This window comes from Capricornis sumatraensis, chromosome 8 (genome assembly GCF_032405125.1).
Source record: "Capricornis sumatraensis isolate serow.1 chromosome 8, serow.2, whole genome shotgun sequence".
Taxonomy (NCBI): domain Eukaryota; kingdom Metazoa; phylum Chordata; class Mammalia; order Artiodactyla; family Bovidae; genus Capricornis; species Capricornis sumatraensis.
This window is the reverse complement of record NC_091076.1, coordinates 31,862,989-31,886,432: the sequence shown is the minus strand read 5'-3', so window position 1 is coordinate 31,886,432 and position 23,444 is coordinate 31,862,989. Positions and strand designations below refer to the sequence as shown.

At 39.1% G+C, this 23,444-nt stretch overlaps 1 protein-coding gene across 1 annotated transcript in view; it reads left to right on the top strand.

Moving 5' to 3' along the window:
• The window catches only part of PAK1 (p21 (RAC1) activated kinase 1), a 95,828-nt gene that overhangs the window by 33,296 nt on the left and 39,088 nt on the right, over window positions 1-23,444 (top strand). The window contains exons 4-7 of the mRNA XM_068975900.1: window positions 2,195-2,342; window positions 7,390-7,427; window positions 19,387-19,503; window positions 22,563-22,737. Coding sequence (XP_068832001.1) covers window positions 2,195-2,342; window positions 7,390-7,427; window positions 19,387-19,503; window positions 22,563-22,737 — 478 coding nt within the window. The remainder of the gene's footprint in view (window positions 1-2,194; window positions 2,343-7,389; window positions 7,428-19,386; window positions 19,504-22,562; window positions 22,738-23,444) is intronic.

The following is a 23,444-nucleotide window of genomic DNA, read 5'->3' as shown; positions in this document are numbered from 1 at the left end:
CAGTGCAACAGTGAACATTGGGAAACACGTATCCTTTCAGATCATATTTTTCTTTGGATATATGCCCAGGAGTGGGGTTACAGGGTCATATTGTAGCTCTATTTTTAGTTTTTTAAACTAAACCTCAATACTGTTCTCCTTAGTGGCTGTACCAATTTACATTCTCACCAACAGTGTAGGAGGGTTCCCTTCTCTCCATACCATCTCCAGCATTTATTGTTTGGGGATTTTTTGATGATGGCCATTCTGACTGGTGTGAGGTAATATTCATTGTGGTTTTGATTTGCATTTCTCTAATATTAATGATGCTGAATTTCCACTACTACTGCGTTACTATTGATTTCCCCTTTTACAATTGTTAAAATTTACCTTATATATTGAGGTGCTCCTATGTTGGGTGCATATATGTTTACAGTTTTCATATCTTCTTGGATTGATCCCTTGATCATTATGTAGTATCCTTCTTTGTCTCTTTTAATAGTCTTTGTTTTAAAGTCTGTTCTGTCTGGTATGAGTATTGCTACTCTAGTTTTCTTTTAATTTTGATTTCCATGGAATACCTTCTTCCAACCCCTCACTTGCAGTCTGTTTGTATCCCTAGGTCTAAAGTGAGTCTCTTGTAGACAGCATATATATGAGTCTTGTTTTTGTATCCACCCAGCTGGTCTTTGTGTTTTGGTTGGCACATATAATCTATTTGCATTTAAGGTAATTATCAACATGTATATTCCTATTGCCATTTTGTTAATTATTCTGAGTTTGTTTTCATAGGTCTCTTTTCTTCCCTTCCTCCTTTGTTCTCTTGTGGTTTGATTACCATCTTTAGTATTGTGTTTGGGTTGCTATTTCTTATGTGTATCTATGGAATCTTACCTGCAATGCAGGAGACCCTGGTTGAAGCCCTGGGTCAGGAAGATCCCTGGAGAAGGAAATGGCAATCCACTCCAGTATTCTTGCTTGGAGAATCCCATGGACATAGGAGCCTGGCATTGCAAAGAGTCAGATATGACTGAGTGACTAACACACAGTGTAGTTTTTGGGTTTGCTGCACCCATGAGGTTTTGATATAACAATACGTGTATACACACACACACACACACACGTTTTCTTTTTTAAAGTTGCTAAAAGATCCCCTGGAGAAGGAAATGGCAACCCACTCCAGTATCCTTCCCTGGAAAATCTCATGGACAGAGGAACCTGGTGGACTGTAGTCCATGGGGTCGCAAAGTGTCGGGCACGACTGAGTGACTAACACATACACACAGTCTCTTTCCCACCCAGAGGAGTTCCTTTAGCATTTGTTGCAAAGCAGGTCTGCTGATGCTGAATTCTCTTAGTTTTTGCTTGTCTTTAAATCTTTTGATTTCCATGTCAAATCTAAATGAGAGCCTCACTGGGTATAGTATTCTTGATTTTGCTCTGGTGGGCAGGGACTTTAATCCACTTGTCTGCTGATGAGTGGAACTGTGTTCCCTCCCTGTTTGTTGTTTGGCCTGAGGTGACCCAACCCTGGAGGCTAAAGGCTCTATGATAGGGCTGATGGCACCCTCCAGGAGCACTCATGCCAATGGGTAGTGCTGCTGCCAGTGCCCTTGCCACCCAGAGCTGCAGCCGTGAGCTGCAGCCGCCCCTTGCCTCTTCAGGAGACTCTGCAGCACTAGCAGATAGGTTTGGTTCATTATCCTATGGGGTCTCTGCTCCTTTTCCCTGGGTCCTGTTGGGCTCAACATTTTGTGTGTGCTCTCCAAAAGTAGAGTGTGTTTCCCCTAGTCCTGTGGAAATTCTGTAGTCAAATCTCACTGGCTTTCAAAGTCAGATTCTCTGGGGATTCCTAGTGCCATTGCCAGACTCCTAGTCTGGGAAGCCTGACGTAGGGCTCAGAACCTTCACAACAGTGGCAGAACTTCTGTGTAGGTCTCCCACCTGGCAGATATTGGATTTGGTTTTACAGTGATTGTGCCTGTCCTACGGTCTCATTGTGGCTACACCTTTGTCTTTGGATTTTTTTTTTTGGTGGGTTCCAGCAAACTAGCTAACTGTTCAGCAGTTAGTTGTGAGTTTTGGAGGGGGAGGTGAGCACATGTCCTCTGCTTCCCCATCTTGAACCAATCTTCCACTCCACAGTGAGTTCTGAATTTGCTTCAGGGTCCCTGTGACTGTGCCTTGCTGACAGCCTTGCATATCTCTCTTATAGGGGATGCCAGAGCAATGGGCCCGCTTGCTTCAGACATCAAATATCACTAAGTCGGAGCAGAAGAAAAACCCGCAGGCTGTTCTGGATGTGTTGGAATTTTATAACTCAAAGAAGACCTCCAACAGCCAGAAGTATATGAGCTTTACAGGTATGGAGATTGTGTCTAGGACAGTCTAGGGGGAAAAAAAAATGTTTTTATATTGGATGCCCATTGATGTGAAGGAAGAACATTATGGGAAGAGTAGAGATGGCACTTTTACTAAGATGGAATTTTGAAATTTGAGAGCTACGATATTGGGTTTTTGCATTGAACTTGGGTCTTTAAAACTCCATGTTTCTAAAAAATACTGTCATATTATGTATAAAAACATAGACTTTGTGCTTGAAAATCTGGATTCTGATACTGACTAGGTTTTAGTAATTACTTCATTTCTTTGAGCTTCAAAATGGGGATATTATTTCCTATCTCAAGAGGTTGTAATGAGAATAAATGAGCTCATTGATGTGAAAATTCTTTGTAGGTTATAAAACAGCACCATGGAAATGTAGCCATTGTTATCATCATTTTCAATATCAGTAAGTTATGTGATAACACATTTAAGTAGGCAAGCCCAATTTCTTCCTCAAGAAACTAATTTTTATCAGTCAAATGAAAAAAGGCCAAATAATAATAAATCTTCTTTAGATGTATTCATTGTCTCTGTATAAAGGGCTGTGTTTTTCAGAATGTTTTTCATACCAGAATTGGGATTAGAATCCAGGTCTCCTAATTCCTGGACTAGGAATGACCACTTGCTTCTAGTAACTCTTACTCGAAACACCTCCTTCCATGGCAGAGAGATTTTTCTTTTCTTAAGCAAGCCCTAAGAAGGCCTACATTTCTGAAAACTTGCCCTTTATATAGCATCTTAGAATTTTAGGGCAAGTAGTATCTAGTATATACCACTTCCAGTTTCGTCTTGTTTTGCAAACATTAGTGCCCCAAATGCCTTTCTATTGTGCCTAAATTAGTAGTCTCCTAACCACTATTCTTAATTCTGAGTTCAGTGCTTAATGCTGGTGTTACTGTTGTCTCTTTTAAAGGTCAGTGTTGTTGGGGATAGTGAGAACCAGGATGAACTAACTGATTTTGAAGGATGCTTTTCCCAGCAAGTGTCTGGCTTGTAGCAAAGGGCACAGATGGTGAGGATGACAAACTGCAGCTTTGCTCATTCTGCATAGTGGTGCCCAGCAGAGCATTATACATGTCCCTAGCATATTCCCTTCCTGATATCTGTCCGCTCTGGATCTATCTCACTTCTTCCATTGAGGGAGTGAGTTATTCCAAGGCAGTATTGGGTTTGAGGGATCATGGGTTGGAAAGTTTTCTAGGTTAGGGTTTGTGTTTTTAAGAGTTTGTCATGGAGATGTCAGATTAGGAGCTGGTTTTGAAAGCCTCAGTAGCAGAGTCTTTGAAATAATCTCTTTTTATGTGTATGTGTGTAGATATGTACAAATACTGTTTATGTTTATGGAAGCAACTCTGTGGGTTTCTGTATGTTTGGAATATAAAAAGTCCACTTTAAGTATATATGATTGAATATGAGTATATGATATACACATTCAGGTAATTGTGTGTATGTTCCTGCATGTATGCATAAATGAATAACATTGAAGGATTTTTTGTTTTCTGTAAGTTGAAGACCAAAGCAGCTCCAGGCAAAACTGTATATTTGTCACAGTTATTATTATTTTTTTAAATTTTATTTTTATTTTACTTTACAATACTGTATTGGTTTTACCATACATTGACATGAATCTACCACAGTTATTTTTTTATTGAAGTATAATTGATTTACAGTGTTGTGTTAGTTACTGCTATACAGCAAAGTGATTCAGTTATATAGACACTCTGTTTTAAAATATTCTTTTCCAGTATGGTTTATCATATGATATTTTTTCCTTTAAAAAAATATTTATTAAAAATTTAAATTGGAGGATAATTGCTTTACAGTATATCATAGGATATTGAATATAGTTCTCTGTATTATACAGTAGATCTCATTTTTTATGGCACAGTTATTTTAAATGTCCTATCTCTCATTTTCCTATTTCCTTTCTTCTCATACTATTCTTATATTAATTATGCCAACACTACTTCAATTTATATATGCTTGCACATAAATTATCTCATTTGATTCTCAGGATGACATTGAGAGACTGGCAGCACAAGTACTGTTACCCACATTTTGCATACTCAGAGAAATTATTTAGGCTCAGGGGAAGTAAGCGATTTATTCATAAAGCCTTAACATATCAATTGAGTGATACATCAGTGATGTAAGTGTGTTTTCAACTTGGGTCTTTAAATCCTTTGCTGTCTAAAACCAAAGTGCAATTTTTCATGCCAATTTTTTTTGTTTCCTGTTTTTTTAGCACTTTATTTTCTCTACCAACTCATAGGTAATGTGATAAGCAAAATTTAGACTAGATCGACAACCTCAGTCTGGTTTTAGAAAAGGCAGAGGAACCAGAGATCAAATTGCCAACATCCACTGGATCCTGGAAAAAGCAAGAGAGTTCCAGAAAAACATCTATTTCTGCTTTATTGACTATGCCAAAGCCTCTGACTGTGTGGATCACAATAAACTGTGGAAAATTCTGAAAGAGATGGGAATACCAGACCACCTGAGAAATCTGTATGCGGGTCAAGAAGCAACAGTTAGAACTGGATATGGAACAACAGACCGGTTCCAAGTAGGAAAAGGAGTACGTGAAGTTTGTGTATTGTTACCGTGCTTATTTAAATTATATGAAGAGTACACCGTGAGAAACGCTGGGCTGGATGAAGCACAAGCTGGAATCAAGATTGCAGGGAGAAATATCAATAACCTCAGGTATACAGATGATACCGCCCTTATGGCAGAAAGTGAAGAACTAAAAAACCTCTTGATGAAAGTGAAAGAGGAGAGTGAAAAAGTTGGCTGAAAGCTCAACATTCAGAAAACAAAGATCATGGCATCTGATCTCATCACTTCATGGCAAATAGATGGAGAAAAAGTGGAAACAGTGGCAGACTTTTATTTTTTTTAGCTCCAAAATCACTGCAGATGGTGATTGCTGCCATGGAATTAAAAGACACTTACTCCTTGGAAGAAAAGTTATGAGCAACATAGACAGCATATTAAAAAACAGAGACATTACTTTGCCAACAAAGATCTGTCTAGTCAAGGCTATGATTTTTTCAGTGGTCATGTATGGATGTGGGAGTTGGACTAAAAAGAAAGCTGAGCACCGAAGAATTGGTGCTTTTGAACTGTGGTGTTGGAGAGGACTCTTGAGAGTCCCTTGGACTGGAATGGGATCCAACCTGTCCATCCTAAAGGAAATAAGTCCTGAATATTCATTGGAAGGACTGATGTTGAAGTTGGAAGGACTGAATATTCATTGGAAGGACTGACGGACAGGGAGGCCTGGCGTGCTGCAGTCCATGGGGTCGCAAAAAGTCGAACACAACCAAGTGACTGAACTGAACTGAACTGACAATCTCAGGTTCTGGGTTTTAGTCCTCTTTGCCATGGATTTGTAGCATTTGATTTATGTAATCTTAAACCGGTTTCTTTTCCTCTGAACCTTAGTTTATTTATTTGTACAGTGAAGGGATTGGAAGTGCTTTCTGCTGTGTCATTCTGTGCTATAAAATTTAATTTTTATATATTGAAATTGTACATCTCATTTAGAAGGTACAAACTTACTCTTCTTTTATATGATTGAGATATGTTTATTACCAGAATACCCAGTCCTCACAAACAGTAGTAGTACGGAATGTTGGAGGTGGTGCAGTGAGGGCATAGTATTCTACTTGGTATGGAATATGCTTTTGGAGAAGAAAAACAAGTGAATTAGGTTTAAGCTATATCCTGATTTGATTTCTCTGGGGTACAGCTTGCCATTCAGGGGTTGCTTTAAGAACATATTATCACAGTTTGTGGGTTCATAATTTGTCATAGGATCACAGGAGCTATACCTGACACTTTCATGTATGTGAGATCTTGGACATTATCTGGGCTTGTTTCTTGGTGAGGTAGATGTAGGATTTGATATAATATTTCTTCTCCTTAATTCCATTGGTGGTGAACTGATGAAATCAATTTCTTCTTGGACTTCTAGGAATTAAAGAATAAATCCAAACATAATACTTGGTGTTTAAACTTATTTTCTTGCTAGATTGGGTTTGTGTTTCATACTTTATCAAGTTTAAGATATCATTGATTGTGAGATGCATTGTTATTTTACATACATGAAGAAAAAAGAAGCTGCCAATTAAATCATGAAATACCTTTGACTGTAGGACACATCTGTGTTTCAGAGATGTTAATGTAAAAAAATATATACCTCAGAATTAATAAAATTTGGTGATATTGAGGGAGTTTAGATCTAGTGTCAGAAATAAGACCATACGTTTAATTATACTTGACATGACTATGTTGTGCTAAGATGCTTAGTCATGTCTGACTCTTTACGACCCCATGGACTGTAGCCCACCAGGATCCTCTATCTATGGGGATTCTCCAGGTGAGAATATTGGAGTGGGTAGCCTATCTCTTCTCCAAGGGAACTTCTCTACCCAGGAATCAAACCAGGGTCTCCTGCATTGCAGACAGATTCTTTATCAGCTGAGATACCCAGAAAGCTCTTTTCCTAAGGCTTAGTGTTTCTTTCCTTGTGGGGAATAGACATGGATATAGAAGGATCCTTTCTAAAAGCTGAAGCTGCATGCTGGTCATGATTTGTTATAGACATCTCGGGGTGATACCAGTTATGGACTCTTTCCATTTCTCTTAGAATGGAGGTAATTTCCTTAATCACTGAGGCTTGATAATGTAGATATAGTTCTAGCATAGTATTTAGAATTAGACCAAAATTCAAATCTTGACTCCAAATAACCTGTGTGTTAAATGATTTGTAGACAAATCACTTCACTGAATGTCAGTTTCCAAATTTATAAAAGTAGACATAATAATAGTACCCAGTTGTAGCAAGGATTAGAGGTGGTAATGTGTATAAAGTATTTAGCATGGTATTGGGACTGTAGTATCAGTAACACTGTTATTCTAAGCTTGGCAAGTATTTTACTGAATAGGCTTCCTAAGTCTCAAGAAAGGATTCACTGTAATTGTTTACTGACTGAATCACTTGTCTTTTTTCTTTTGCAGATAAATCAGCTGAGGATTATAATTCTTCTAACACTTTGGTAAGCCTTTATTTCCTCTATTCTGATATGGGCAGGTATGATTTTTAGGGATCAGATCAGTGTGGTAGATGCAGAGTCTGGGCTGGTGAGCACTCATCTTGGTCACTCTCCCACCCTGGGCCTCAGAGTAAAGGACCTGAACTTAATAACCAGTAGATATCCCTTCCAGCTTTCATTTATTAATGCTCTAGAAATCCTAACCCTGGAACCAGAGCTGGCTGCTAGACTCAGTTTTCAGTTTTAGCTTTGAACCTTAGGAAAGCCAATTTGCCTTTCTGAGCTTCAGTTTTTTCCTCAGTAGACTGAGGACTATACACTTTGCCTTACCTGGAAATGTCCTCAAATAGCTGCATTTAAAAGAGAATTCCTTCTTTGGGGTTAATTGAGTTTACAAAACCAGGATTAGGATTAATTGTTGAAGGGAGCAGATTCTATTAATTTAAGGTCATTCATTCTGTCCTCTGAAGTTGTAGTGAATGTCCTATCACTTGAAGGAATATGTAGAAGTCATTGATGACCTCATGGGTCCCTCTGACCTTCACAATTTACCAATTCCTTTTTCTAAAGCAGATTATGTGATGAAGTATTGATGTATTTGAAAGGGTCTTATAATGAGTAAGCTGTGGCTTATTATACTAGATTACTGCTATTCTTTTTATCTAGTGCTGTCTCTGTGCAGAGTTGGTTATTTTATGTTGATTTACTAAACATTTGCAAAGCTGCTATTCTATGCCAGGTCTTCTGTGGAGAAGTGACAGTATAGGGATGAATCAGACATTATCAAACTCCTGATCTCCCAGTCTTGTGAGTGTCATGAAGGCACAAACAGTTACAGTATAGGATGCTAAAACTTCATGAGGCCAGGAACTATGTCTCACCTGTCAGTTGCAGGTTCCTTGGCATGTGGCACATAACGATATAATACTGAATAAAATTATACTATGGCACATACCGAATAAAAGATTGGATGTTTAAGGAAAGCTTCCTGATGGTGAAGTCTGAACTGAATGAGTTAGTTATCTTGGGGAAGAATAATAAAGAGACAAATGTATTCCAGGCAGAGGTAAATAGCATGTGGTAAGGCAAGGAGGTTCGTGAGGTTGGCTTGTACAGAGAACTGCGAGTGGTTTGTTATGATTGGAATGTGAAGTGTAGGCAGGTCAGATCATGTAAGGAATTTTAACTTTTAAAGGTAATAGCAAGCTATTGAAGGATCTTAAGTGGAGGAGTCATACATTCTAACACAATACTGAGTCACAATCCAAAAACGTTGAATCATGCTTCCAGCATTGGAGATTCGTTTATTCTGAGTCATTTTATACTGTAATCAGTGATTAAAAAAAAAAGTTCACATGTCCATTGCCAGTAGCATTCTGGCTCCTTTCATATTCACGGTTCTCTTTTAATCTTCACAGGAGTTTAATGAGACAGGTTATTATCCTTGTATAATAGATGATAAAACTGAAATTGAGAAGGGTTATTGGCAATACGTAACTGATTCCCAGTTCATTTTGCTTTCCACTGATTCATTTTTCATCAAATGGAAGAGATACAGTTAAAAGGTGGTGAAGAACTTGCTGATGTTAAGATCCTTGAAAATTTCTCCCCATTATTGAGTTGTAAATTGTTGAAGAAGGGATGTTAAACTAAGCTGAACTGTACTTTGTGGCTCAAATGTCTTTATGCTTTTCAAGGCGAAATAGCAGCTATTATTTATTGAGTAGCTAAGATGTGCCAGGCACTGTGTTAGTAACTTATATGGTGGTGGTTTAGTCACTAAGTCATTTACGACTCTCATGACCCCATGGACTGTAGCCTGCCAGGCTCCTCTGTCCATGAGATTCTCCAGGCAAGAACACTGGAATGGGTTGCCATTTCCTTCTCCAGGGGATCTTCCCAACCCAGGAATCAAAACTGGGTCTCCTGCATTGCAGGCAAATTCTTTATCAACTGGGCTATGAGGGAAGCCCAGTAACTTATCTATGTTAACATAATTAGTCCTCACAAATTAACCTTGTGAAGAAATTATCATCCCCACTTAACAGGTAGGAAACAGACTTTCCTAGAGACTCATAATTGCTATTGTGATACAACCAGATTAGAACTAGGGTCTTCTCAGTCTCTGTCCTGGGTTTTTTTCCCCATTGTGGCAGGGAGCTGAGAAAGATGTCAGAGAGGTCTTATAAAGGAGATTGCAGTAAAGCCTTCAGTCTGTTGTTCCTTAGTGAGGAGGAGGAGCCCTGGGGCTCATACCATATGGCAGAGAGGATAACACCTGGTTTGTAAAAACCTGTACTGATTTTAGTATCTACAATTAAAACCACCAGATTGTCAAGGACATTTTCTCCCCAATTCAGAACATTATCCCTGTGGCTCAGTCCTTTTTATTTCCTTACTAGTTATATGTGGGGATATGGTTTGTCCTGTGATAGCATGGCATCGTTTTCCATATTGGTTTCACACAGATCATTCCATTTGATGTTGGAAGTATTTGAATGATACTGTAATCTCCATGACACAAGAAATTGGGACTCAGAGATTACGTGACATGCTTCCTATTCTTGAATGAATTAGTAGTAGAAACCGGTACAATATTAAGTTCTCCGCAACATTCATTTATACATTTAACCATTGATATTTATTTAGCACTTTCTTTGTGCCCAGGTATTGGTGATACAGAGATAAAATTTTTGCATTATCTTAGTCCTTGAGAAAAAATTAACATAAGGATGAGGGCTGCAAGAGATGTACATGAATAACATACAATGAGGGTCATATTTGATGGAGTGATTTATTCTGCTTGGTAGTACAGGATAGTTGGCACGAGGTTCTTGGGCCCTCACAGTTTATTCATTTAATAAACATAACCTTTAATGTTTCTTCTAGTTCTAAAATTCTTTTTATTTGTGGCTCATTGGTCTGAGATCCATCTCTCAGATTATTTAGCATTTTAGTGCCTGAGCTCTCATTTATAAAATGATCACCTGCTATGTTATAGGCTCCGTGAGTGCCCAAGAGTCAAGGATGGGTAAGGTCTTTGCTCTTGATCTCCCAGCTTAGTGAGGAATCAGAACACATAAACAAGGATTGATAACACAGTGTCAGGTAAGTAACACAGTGTCAGGTAAATGTAGGCAATGATACCAGCCAGAGAAAAGGGCAATCAATGCTTTCTTGTGTGAAGTAGCATGAACAAAAGCCACATTGTTAAGGATGTGTCATGTTAGGTGAAAGAACTGGGACTCTCCACTTGAGCTAAGGAAGTATTTTAAATAGGAAGTATTTTAAATAATGTAGTTAGATATTTATTTTAGTCTAAACTACCATCTTAGAAAGGGCTTCCCTGGTGGCCCAGTGGTAAAGAATCTGCTTGCCAGTGCAGGAGATGTGGGTTCAGTCCTTGGGTCAGCAAGATCCACTGGAGAAGGAAATGGCAACCCACTCCAGTATTCTTGCTGGGAAAATCCCATAGATAGAGGAGCCTGGCAGGCTACACTCCATGGGGTCAGAAAGAGTTGGATATGATTGAACTACTGAATAACAACAACCATTTTAGAAAGATACCTCTGGAATTTGGATCTGTGTAGTGGGATGAATTCATATCTCTGTCTCTCTTGGTATGCTTAATTTCTTAAATTCAGAAAAGATACATAAAAAGTAAATTCAATACAATGCTTATTAATGAACCACTATTGGAAATTTATGGAAGATAGAAAGCAGATAAGATCAGATTGACTGGAGCAGCAGAAAGTACAGCTGCTCTGTGTATGTGGAAGAGAAAAATCCTAGGAAAGTAAGTGTCCCTCCAGAGAAAATGGTGTGAGAGTCTATATATAAAAAACAGGAAAGAGTCCTGGGTCATCTTCAAGAGTAAATTAATTTAAATTCTGTAATTGAAAAAGCTGGATCAGCCTCCATGTTAAGTGAGCAAAAGGTATCAGAAGGTTGATCCTAAGCTTAAAAGACACTTTTCTAAAGAAAGTACACTGCCTCTTTGTAAATTACCCATATCAGGAGAATGCCTGATATGGGTACAGGGGCCTGAGAGAGAAACAGCAGAACTGGAGTTAACTACAAATCTCTACAGCAGGTATAAAGTAGAGGAAAAGGAAAAGTAGTTCTGCAGTGGAAAAAAATACATTAAATTTCTGCATCCCAAGGATAAATTTCTTATGCTTTTGATAACTGGGAGAAGAGGAATCTCTACCATACATACTCTTCCATGCTGACACACTCTGAAATGATACTTGTCAGTTACCTCATCTGTATAACTCATATACAGACTGCATCAGATTGCCCATTCAGAGGAAGAGACAGCAGAGAAGCACATTCACATGACTACAGAGGAAGCACATGCTAGGTGTATACACTGATTAGTCTGATTTTTCACTGATAAATATGAGCGGAGAGCCTAGAGACTTGATCTCTAGACACTTGAGAGGAACAAAGCATTAAAGAGAAGGACCATGATAAAGAAATGAAACTGATGCCAGAGGAAATTGATAACTCAGGAAAGAAAATTAAAAAGAACTCTAATATTGGGTTGGCCAAAAAGTTCATTTGGGCTTTTCTATAAGATGTTTTAAAAACTGGAATGAACATCTTGGCCAACCCAGTATATTCAAAGGTTTTATAGATACTGCATTTCCCAAAACACGCTACAATCAGAGCGGTGGTTCCCAACCTTTTGGCTCTAGGGACCAGTTTTGTGGAAGACTATTTTTCCATGGATTAGGGGCAAGGGAGTGAGGACGGTTTGGGGATGATTCAAGTGTATTACATTTACTGTGCAAATGATAATCTATATTAGCAGTTACTCCCCAGCACTGGCATCACTGCCTTGACTCTACCTCCGATCAGGTATTAGATTCTCATAAGGAGTACACATCCTAGATCCCTCATGTGTGCAGTTCACAAGAGTGTTTGTGCTTCTGTGAGAATCTAGTGCCGCTGCTGATCTGACAAGAGGTGGAGCTCAGGCAGTAATGCAGACGTGGAGAGTGGCTGTAAATACAGATGAAGCTTTGCTCACTGGCTGGCTTGCTTGCTTGTCTGCTGCTCACTTCTTGTGGTGTAGCCTGGTTCCTAACAAACCATTGACTGGTACTGGGCTGTGGCCCTGGTGTTGGGGACCCATGGATTACAGCAATCATAGGATAAAAAAATAATTCTTAGAAATTAAAAATATGATTAAAGAAATAAATTTCTAAGGATTAAAAAATGCACATAAAGGTGGATTAATGATATAAAACATAAAGACATATGGAAAATTAAAGCATAAGTGATATAGGACATTATTCAGTGAAATTCAGGAAGAACTAGAGGATTAAGACATTAGAGTAGAAAAAATAAAGGAATAATGGAAGAAAAATCTCTCAGCTAAAGAAAGGTATGAGTCTTCAGATGGAAGAGCCTACCAGTTACCATGTCAGATAACTGTAAAGAGACCGAAGAATAAAGAGAAATATTTTCAAAGCTTTCAAAATAAAAACACAGCTAATGTGGCTCATTAGCAGTAGTGGTCAAAGGAGCAGTATTTTTGGAGGTAAGAGGAAAATTATTTAGAACCAAGAATTCTGTACCTAATCAAACTAGCTTTCAAGCATGAGGTCAACATAAAGGTATGTTTGAACATGTGATGATCTAGTTTACCACCCTTGAAAGGCTAAACACTAAATATTAACAGTATTTACCTGTTGGGTAAATCAAATCCTTTACGATTATATAGTGAAAGTGACAAATAGATTCAAGGGATTAGATCTAATAGAGGGCCTGAAGAACTGTGGATGGAGGTTCATGACATTGTACAGGAGGCAGTGATCAAGACCATCTCTAAGAAAAAGAAATGCAAAAAGGCAAAATGGTTGTCTGAAGAGGCCTTACAAATAGCTGAGAAAAGAAGAGAAGCTAAAGGCAAAGGAGAAAGGGAAAGCTATACCCATTTGAATGCAGAATTCCAAAGAATAGCAAGGAGAGATAAGGAAGCCTTCTTCAGTGATCAATGCAAAGAAATAGAGGAAAACAATAGAATGTAAAAGACTAGAGATCTCTTCAAGAAAATTGGAGATACCAAGGGAACATATCATGCAAAGATGGGCACAATAAAGGACAGAAATGATATGGACCTAAGAGAAGCAGAAGATATTAAGAAGAGGTGGCAAGAATACACAGAACTATACAAAAGAGATCTTCATGCCCCAGATAATCACGATGGTATGATCACTCACACTCACCTAGAGCCAGACATGCTGGAATGCAAAGTCAAATGGGCCTTGGGAAGCATCACTACGATCAAAGCTAGTGGAGGTGATACAATTCCAGTTGAGCTATTTCAAATCCTGAAAGATGATGTTGTGAAAGTGCTGCACTCAATATGCCAGCAAATTTGGAAAACTCAGCAGTGGCCATAGGACTGGGAAAGGTCAGTTTTTATTCCAATCCCAAGAAAGGCAATGCCAAAGAATGCTCAAACTACTGCACAATTGCACTCATCTCACACGCTGCTGCTGCTGCTGCTAAGTCGCTTCAGTTGTGTCTGACTCTGTGCGACCCCATAGACGGCAGCCTGCCAGGCTCCCCTGTCCCTGGGATTCTCCAGGCAAGAACACTAGAGTGGGTTGCCATTTCCTTCTCCAGTGCATGAAAGTGAAAAGTGAAAGTGAAGTCGCTCGGTCTGTCCGACTCTTTGTGACCCCATGGGCTGTAGCCTACCACGCTCCTCCGTCCATGGGATTTTCCAGGCAAGAGTACCGGAGTGGGGTGCCATTAGTGAAGTAATACTCAAAATTCTTCAAGCCAGGCTTCAACAGTATGTAAACTGTGAACTTCCAGATGTTCAAGCTGGATTTAGAAAAGGCAGAGGAACCAGAGATCAAATTGCCAACATCCATTGGATCATTGAAAAAGCAAGAGAATTCCAGAAAAAAACATCTACTTCTGCTTTATGGACTAGACCAGAGCTTTTGAATGTGTAGATCACAGCAAACTGTGGAAAATTCTTCAAGAGATGGGAATACCAAACCACCTTACCCGCCTCCTGAGAAATCTGTATGCAGGTCAAGAAGCAACAGTTATAACTGGACATGGAACTACAGACTGGTTCCAAATTGGGAAAGGAGTACATCAAGGCTATATATTGTCACCCTGCTTATTTAACTTATATGCAGAGTGCATCCTGCAAAATGCCGGGCTGGATGATGCACAAGCTGGAATCAAGATTGCCGGGAGAAATATCAATAACTTCAGATATGCAGATGACACCACCCTTATGGCAGAAAGCGAAGAACTAAAGAGCCTCTTGATGAAAGTGAAAAAGGAGAGTGAAAAAGTTGGCTTAAAGCTCAACATTCAGAAACGAAGATCATGGTATCTGGTCCCATCACTTCATGGGAAATAGATGGGGAAACAGTGGAAACAGTGTCAGACTTTATTTTTTTGGACTCTAAAATCACTGCACATGGTGACTGCAGCCATGAAACTAAAAGACGTTTACTCCTTGGAAGAAAAGTTATAACCAACCTAGAGAGCATATTCAAAACCAGAGATATTACTTTGCCAACTAAGGTCCGTCTAGTCAAGGCTATGGTTTTTCCTGTGGTCGTGTATGGATGCGAGAGTTGGACCGTGAAGAAAGCTGAGCACTGAAGAATTGATGCTTTTGAACTGTGGTGTTGGAGAAGACTCTTGAGAGTCCCTTTGACTGCAAGGAGATCCAACCAGTCCATTCTGAAGGAGATCAGCCCTGGGATTTCTTTGGAAGGAATGATGCTAAAGCTGAAGCTCCAGTACTTTGGCCACCTCATGCGAAGAGTTGACTCATTGGAAAAGACTTTGATGCTGGGAGGGATTGGGGGCAGGAGGAGAAGGGGACGACAGAGGATGAGATGGCTGGATGGCATCACTGACTGGATGGACGTGAGTCTGAGTGAACTCCGGGAGATGGTGATGGACAGGGAGGCCTGGCGTGCTGCAATTTATGGGGTCGCAAAGAGTTAGACACGGCTGAACGACTGAACTGAACTGAACTGAACTGAATGAAATTTTAAGAAATAGATGCCTATGTTCAATCTGCCATCTTTATTAGGCATTCCTGAGGAATTTTTACTTTAACTCCTTAAATATCTGTATTATATAAAATGTAAGATAAGAACCTGCTGGTTTTGCATATAACTTAAAATTTTTACTTTTAAAAGGTAGCATTATTGACTGTTATTTATATATTATAAAATTCATGCTAGTTGAATTGTACAATTCAATGATTGTATTAAATATATAGACTTGTGCAGCTGTCTCTACAATCTATTTTTGGAATATTCCCATCACCACAAAGAGTTCCCTAGTATTCTTTTACAGTTCATTCAAACTCCCATGCTCAACCCTACCTAGTAAACCACTGATATTCTTTCTGTCTGTATAAACTTACATTTTCTAGACATTTTCTATAAATGGACTCATAGACCATGTAGTCTTTTGTGTCTAGCTTCTTTCACTTAGTATAATACCTGTGAGTTTCATCCATGTTCTAGCATGTATCAGGACATCATTCCTTTTTATTAAAAGTCTGAATAATATTTTATTGTATTGATTGTTCATCAGTTGATAGGCATTTGGCTTTTTTCTTCTTTTTGATTATTATAAATAATGCTCATACTAACATTCATGTACAAACTTTGGTGTGGATCTGTGTTTTCATTTCTCTTTGGTATATACCTAGGAGTAGAATTTCTAAGCCACATGGTGACTCTATGTTTAACCATTTGAGGAACTGCTAGACTGTTTTCTACAGTGGCTGCACCTTTTTACATTCCCACCAACATTAGGATGCTTCTAATTTCTACATATCTTCTCCCACATTTGTTATTGTCTGTCCTTTGATTATAGCCATCTTAGTGGTTATGAAGTGGTATCTCACTGTGGTTTTGATTTGCATTTCCTAATAATGATGTTGAGTATTGGCCATGTGCTTATTGGCCATTTGTTTATCTTCTTTGGAGAAATTTTTTGTCGTTGTTTATCTCTAATTTAATTCTACTTTGGTTAAATAAGACATTTTGTGTGTTTTCAGTCATTGAAAATTTATTGAGATATGTTTTATGGCCCAGCATATATTCTATCCTGAAGAATTATCCATAAGTGGTTAAAAGTAATGTGTGTTCTTCAGAACTTGGGTGGAATGTTTTGTATATGTCATTTAGGGTGCATTGATTGACAGTGTTGTTAAAATCTATATCATTGCTCATTATTGAGATCTCTTTGAGGGCTGTCCAGAAACTTTAACTTTCTGCTTGTCCCTTTTGAAGCTTTTATGTATGTGCACAGAGTCAGGCATGTATAACTAGTGTGGGACCTCTCTCTAATGTCTGCTGTATCTTTGAGCAGTCTTGGCCAGAATTCATTTGCCCTATCCAGGATTGCAGTCTCAGGCTAGCAGCGGTTGACCCTCTCCTGCTGCCGTCTCTGGGAGGTTACTTCCACTGATGGCCCCACTGGGCCTGGGCACTGCTCACTCCTCCAAATGAAAGTGAGACCTCTTGGACCACATAGTTGCAGCCTGCCTTCCCTGGAAGAAACCCTGCTCTAATGAAGCTAGGGTGGGATGGATGGGAGAAATCCTGGGCCAGAACATCAGAGATCCCTATGTTTTTACACAAAGTTCAGCAGTTTTAAAATGATAAGCACTTTTCAGTAGTATATGTAGGCGCCTGGAGGTTTCGGGAACATTCCAAGCATGTTCCCTTCTCAGAGTCTTTGTATCTCTTCCATCTGCCAGGAATATTCTTCTCCCAGAGGGTCTGATGACTTGTTTTCTCATTTTGTTCTGGCCATTAAAGAGGCCTTTCCATGACTACTTATATCTAAGGTAATAATTCCTTTCTTTCAATCAATCTCTACTCTCACATGTTTCTTACTACTACCTGGCAATTTAGTGATGAATTTTAAATATATCTTCTTCTAAAATGTAAGACATAGGACCAGGCACTTTATCTATAGTGAATCAGTGGATGAGTTGGAGTCACTTTTGAAAAAGAGGTTTGTGGTTATTAGCCATAATGATAATTTAATTGATGCCTTACATCTTTTTAACTGAGTGTTTTTATACCCACATCACTTCATTTCTTTCTCCATGTGGTCCTCTACGGTAGGCAGAGAGCTTCTTGTCATCATTTCCATTTTATGGATGAGAACTTTGGCTTAAAGTGGGATACCCTTGGCAAAAGACACAGGGATAAGAAATAAAATTCTGGGAAAGAAACCTTTATCTCTTGATTCTGATAGTCGTTAATACAACCACCCAAAGCCATCACATGTGGAAACCAGAATGTGTTGCTATGGAAGGTGATGAAATCTCCTCCTCCACAGTTTTAGGAAGCAACACACTTGGTGTTTATAGTTTACAGTGGGTAGCCCTAGGGCCCCAAGAAGATGGAGAGGCTGCTGAGTTAACTTCATTCTCATTTTGGGTTCCTAGTTAAATTCTGTTGAGTGGAATATTAGGGGGAAAACAAATTAGAGTGGAAAAGTATCAAAATATGTGCTTTCACAGGGAAGGAGCTACTATTGGATTTTAGAACTGAAAGTGACTTAAGGGCACCCCTCAAATTATACCAGTCATCACCTCCACATTCCTCAAGTGATGAAACTTGAAGCTGAGAGGATGGATTCACTGCCTGTAGTCACTAAAACTAGTTGCTTACAAACGCCTGTCACTGGCAGTTTTTTAGTTATGTCCTGCACTGGAGCTCCTGTTGGAATCTATGAGGATGCCAGCTTTCCTTATTTAGTATGTCAAATGTGGTAAAGGCCACTCTCCCACACATAACTCTAGTATAATAATTTAGCTAAATAAGTTCCTTCACTTATCCCACGTTGTTCTGACATTCCTCTCTCCAGCGGCCTCAAATGGCAGCAGAAGGGGAATTGTCCGTCCGTCTGTCTCCTGCATCAGATGGTGAGCTACTTTTAGGACTTGGACCATCTTTTTCATCTTAGTACATTTATATCAAAAACATCCATCACAGTATCTTAACTGAGCACAAAGTAGATGGTCTGAAAATATCTGAAACTGTTGAATTATATCAATATCTACTAAAAGATCTCTATTGCTTCTCTGGTCCTATATTATAATCATTTAATCTCTATCAAAAATCTCATATTTTGAAGCTATTTTATCTCTTGAACATGTATTATAAACAGTAATGGTATGATCTTTTTGCCTGGTCTTGCCCTGAAACCTGCCAGTCTTGGCCCAGCTTTGTTATAGTTTGCGTGGGAAAATCAAGTTTCTCAGATTATAGCAGATTCAATTAGTGGTGCTGGTAAGGGTCATTCCAAGACAGGGCAGAAGCTTAAGGAAATAGGTAGCATCTGATCTGGGGAAAATCTCATTGCTTCTTGTGACAAGAAAATCTCATTGCTTCTTGTGATGTTCGGTATCTGCAGGTTGAGGTGAGGGTACCTGATAGCATAAGGGATGCAGTATATTTTGGTAAAGAAGGAAAAGGAGAGGCAAAGACCTTTCAGAACTTCTATTTACCATATCAGAAAGGGCTACAGAATTATAATGATAAACTTTGTAAAATTCTGAACTCTTGATCCCTTTCCTATATATAGTACTTTATCCTCTGTTCAGCACAGAGTAAAATTCATAGAGAAGAAAGAAATATGAGCTTGTCTTCAGGGTTTGGTTTGGGGTAGGCAGGTAGAGAAGCTGGTTTCCCCATCCACAGTTAGGCTTTGGGTAGGAGAAGGAAGCCCTCCAGGGACTGAAGGGGGAGTGGTAGCTAAAAGAAGGGGAGATGGCTGAGTTCCTGAGGCCAGCTACAAAGGTGGAGAGATTGGAGGCTGATGTGTGTTTCAGAAAGAGTGTCAGGAGAAGGTTTCTTCTGGGAGATAGGTGGCCCTGGTAGTTTAAGTTCCGTGTTGGCTTAACCTAACGAACCTGGCTTTTGTCACTGTGCAGAATGTGAAGGCGGTGTCTGAGACCCCTGCAGTGCCACCAGTTTCAGAAGATGAAGATGATGATGATGATGCTACCCCACCTCCAGTGATTGCTCCACGCCCAGAGCACACAAAATCTGTGAGTCTTTGTGTGAGTCTTTGTGATTTATTAGAGTTTGGAGGTGGGGAGTAAGGGATGGGTGCCAAGGTCTAGAAGTTTAATACTCTGGTAGGGGTCCTGAGATTTTGGAGGTGGTGAAATAACCAAATTACCTTGATTGAAAGGTACTTTCTGTATGATTAAAGACAGGAAGTGGTGTATTTATTTATCATTGGTTTGCAGATAGTCCCAAGGTGTCCTGAATAGTTGGTCTTTGTACCAACTTAGCCCTACTTTCTTTACAGACAGGAAGATATACAGAATTAGTGTTACTTAGTGTAGAAGTAACATAAATTGTTCCCGTCTCCTAGGTAGCAACAAATTAGCCTGCTATAGATCTTTCTTCTCTGTTAAAGTCCAGTGTTCAGGCTCTTAAGACATTATTGATGATACTGAAAGACTCAAGAGAATTGGTAGAAACATTAGTGCTATTAATATCCTGGACATCAGGAGTGCATTTTGATGCTGGATATTGGCAGTAATTTTTATTTAACTTCCTTTGAGGTTCTTTCATTTCATCATAGCCATGGTCCCTTTGCCCTTACTTTACATAATCTGCGTTTTACATGTTTTAGCATCACTGAGCACTGATCTATCATTAGATGATACTACTAGTGTTTCTTTGTTTGGATTTTTTATTATGACAAAAACTTCAGAATGAAAAAATGATTTAGGGCTTAAACTCTGTGGTAATACAAAAAAGATTCTCTGAACTAGAGAATTCATGGAAGTATTCAAGCAGATGTTGGTTGACTGAGTATGGGAGATGCTGTGGAGACAATTCAAGGGGATTAGATGACCTTTTAGAATTATAATTTATAAGCAGAATCTGTGGAATCACCGCTTCTATAGGTTACAAACTCACTTTAAGGAAAATGAGCTTCAGAATCAGAGAGTTGTCAAGAGATGTCACATTGGAAAGGTTTTTTCGATTTGCAAGCATGTTCATTTAAAAAAATTTTTCCATTAAACCATGAATTCCTTACAAGTAGAGGAAATATATCTATCTATATATGTGTGTGTGTGTTTGCAGTGCTTAACATAGTTCTTAAAAGGTTTTAGAAAGGCAGTATTGAATGAACTGATAAATTTGATCTTCATAGCATTCCCCCCAAAAAGATACTGTTAATTCCTAATTTATAGAAGAAGAAGAAGATTTGGAGAGGTAAATTGATCTATCCAAAGTCTCTAAGCAAAATGGCCAGAACTGAAAGCAGGTAATTTACCCCAGGTCCAGGTTATATTCCAGCATAGTACAGTGGCCTTTTTTATATGAGCAGACCTGTGTTGGGAGCCAGAAAAAGAGAATGTTAGAGAAGGAAAAGGCAGGGTTCTTCCCCTCAAGGAGCCATGTCAGAACTAAAGGTGAAGGACAAGGCATGAAATTCATGTTTAGGTGCCAGGGATATAGTTTGTCTACATGTGCAAGAATAGAAGATTAAGAAATCACTATGCAGGAGTAGTCAGTAAAGAAACAATAGTGTCTGCTCTCAATGTTTCAACTTATTGCTATTTCCACTAACAATAAGTTAGTGGAAAGTTCTCTTCCATTTCTGCCTATTATAACCATGTCCATCCTTCAAAATCCGGCTGAAGAACCCCATTTATTTGTTTAGTGATTCATGAAACTTTTACCTGAATGCTTACTTTTTGTTAGATGACTGGTTAGATATAGAAGTGCAGTGATGAACGACTCAGATTCTCTGTCTTCATAGGGCTTTTAGACTAACCCAAAAATTGTTGTGATGTTTTTATGAAAAAAGTGATAAATGCCTTGAAGCATCTCTTGGGATGGATGGTAGAACATGTGATCACTTCTTCTAAACCTCAGTAGTGTATAGATTGTTCTTTTTTTCTGATATTTGTCTTTTTCTGCCTTGTAGTTAGGACTTTCTCCAAGACTTCCTTCACAGAAATAGTGGATGGGGCAGCATTTTGTACAGCAAGGCAAAGAACAGATTCTCAGTAAATGCTTATTAAGGAAATGAATGAATAGGCAGTATAATAATATTAGCTGAAATTTGAAAGCTTAATATTTCCTGAATGTGATGCTGCTTATTTCACGTTAATTAATTTATGGTTTATTAGCAACTCTATGGAGAAGGCAATGGCAGCCCACTCCAGTACTCTTGCCTGGAAAATCCCATGGACAGAGGAGCCTGGTGGGCTGCAGTCCATGGCATGCTAAGAGTTGGACACGACTGAGCGGCTTCACTTTCACTTTTCACTTTCATGCATTGGAGAAGGAAATGGCAACCCACTCCGGTCCTGGAAAATCCCAGGGATGGGGGAGCCTGGTGGGCTGCCATCAATGGGGTCGCACAGAGTTGGACACGACTGAAGTGACTTAGCAGTAGCAGCAGCAGCAGCAACTACTCTGTAAGATATGTATCACTAGCATCACTATTTTACAGACAAGGAAACTAAAGCATAGATAAGTTAAGTAGTCTGCCCAAAGTCATACAAATGGTAAGAATAAGATTTGGAATTTAAGTCCAGGCAGGCAGGTTCCAGAGTCTGTAATCTAAATAACTCTATCTTATGGCCTCTTAAAAAAGAACAATTGCAGTTTTTTCTCTGTGAGTGTTCAGGATTTAAAGAGGGAGTAACTCAAATGAAGGTAATGCTCAGTGTTGTATATATTAGGAGTGAAAAGTACTGTAGGAATACAGGATATTCATTTCAGCTTGGGAAAGAACAGAATTTTGCAGATGAAGGGGATTCCCATCTAATGATAGGATGTCCTTTGAACTCTTTATAGTGAGAGTTGTGTAGCTTCTATTGATTATCTTAAGTGCTCAGACTCTCACTAACCCTTGTTGTAAAAAGTGAGAGCAAGGAAGATCATTCCATTCCCACAGCCTGGGCATAGAGGAAGAGTATCTAGGACACTCTTCGTTAGCAACTCTATGGAGAAGGCAGTGGCACCCCAAAGGAGTAGGAGAAGAGATGAGTTTACTGAGATTTGTTCTTTGGATGTTCTAACACATAAATCTAAGAGAGGCTGGCCTCACCAAATGTTTGCACCAATAATGCAGGTATACACACGGTCTGTGATTGAACCACTTCCTATTACTCCAACTCGGGATGTGGCTACATCTCCCATTTCACCTACTGAGAATAATACCACTCCACCTGATGCTCTGACCCGGAATACTGAGAAGCAGAAGAAGAAGCCTAAGATGTCTGATGAGGAGATCTTGGAGAAATTACGTAAGCACTTTGTAGGTTTTTTAATTTCCCTCCGGTATGTGACTGGTTGAGCACAAAGAGAATTCTGTTGCTATAAAGATCTAGGTTCTATGCTAGGTATATGTCAGTGACGGCTGTGCTTTATATCTTGCCAGACTGTGCCTCTTCTCACCCATCCCTATACCCACCTCCTCTGTCTCACCAGCCCTAATTAGATGCTATGTTAGGATGGGAATATGATGAGAGTATGTGAATAGCCCACTTCAAAGGCTGGGAATCACTTACCACAGGCATGGCTTATGGAGATATAAAATAGCTTTTACTTACAATATAATCTGAAAGGTTGTGTTGACAAAGACTGAGGCCTTGTGTAAACCTGGTGAGGAAGAGTGCTGTGTTGATTATTGATGTTTCTGTTGGCAGAAGACGGATCTGCCATTTGGTTGTAGAAAAAGAAGGAAGGGAAACTAACATTTTGTGAGCCTGCAATATGTACCAAATGAACATTTATTCCTCATTTTAGCCCTGTGAAGACAGACATTATAATCCTTATTTTTTGCAGTTAAGTTATTTGAGGCTAGGAATGCTAAATACTCTGCAAAAAGCCAAAAAGTGACAGATCTGGGATTAGCATGCAGCTTGTGCTCCTGTAATCAGAGCATGCTATTTCTTGCAGTCAGGTGGGAACTCCTGTTTTGCTTTCTTTAGTGATGAGAAATATTAGGGCA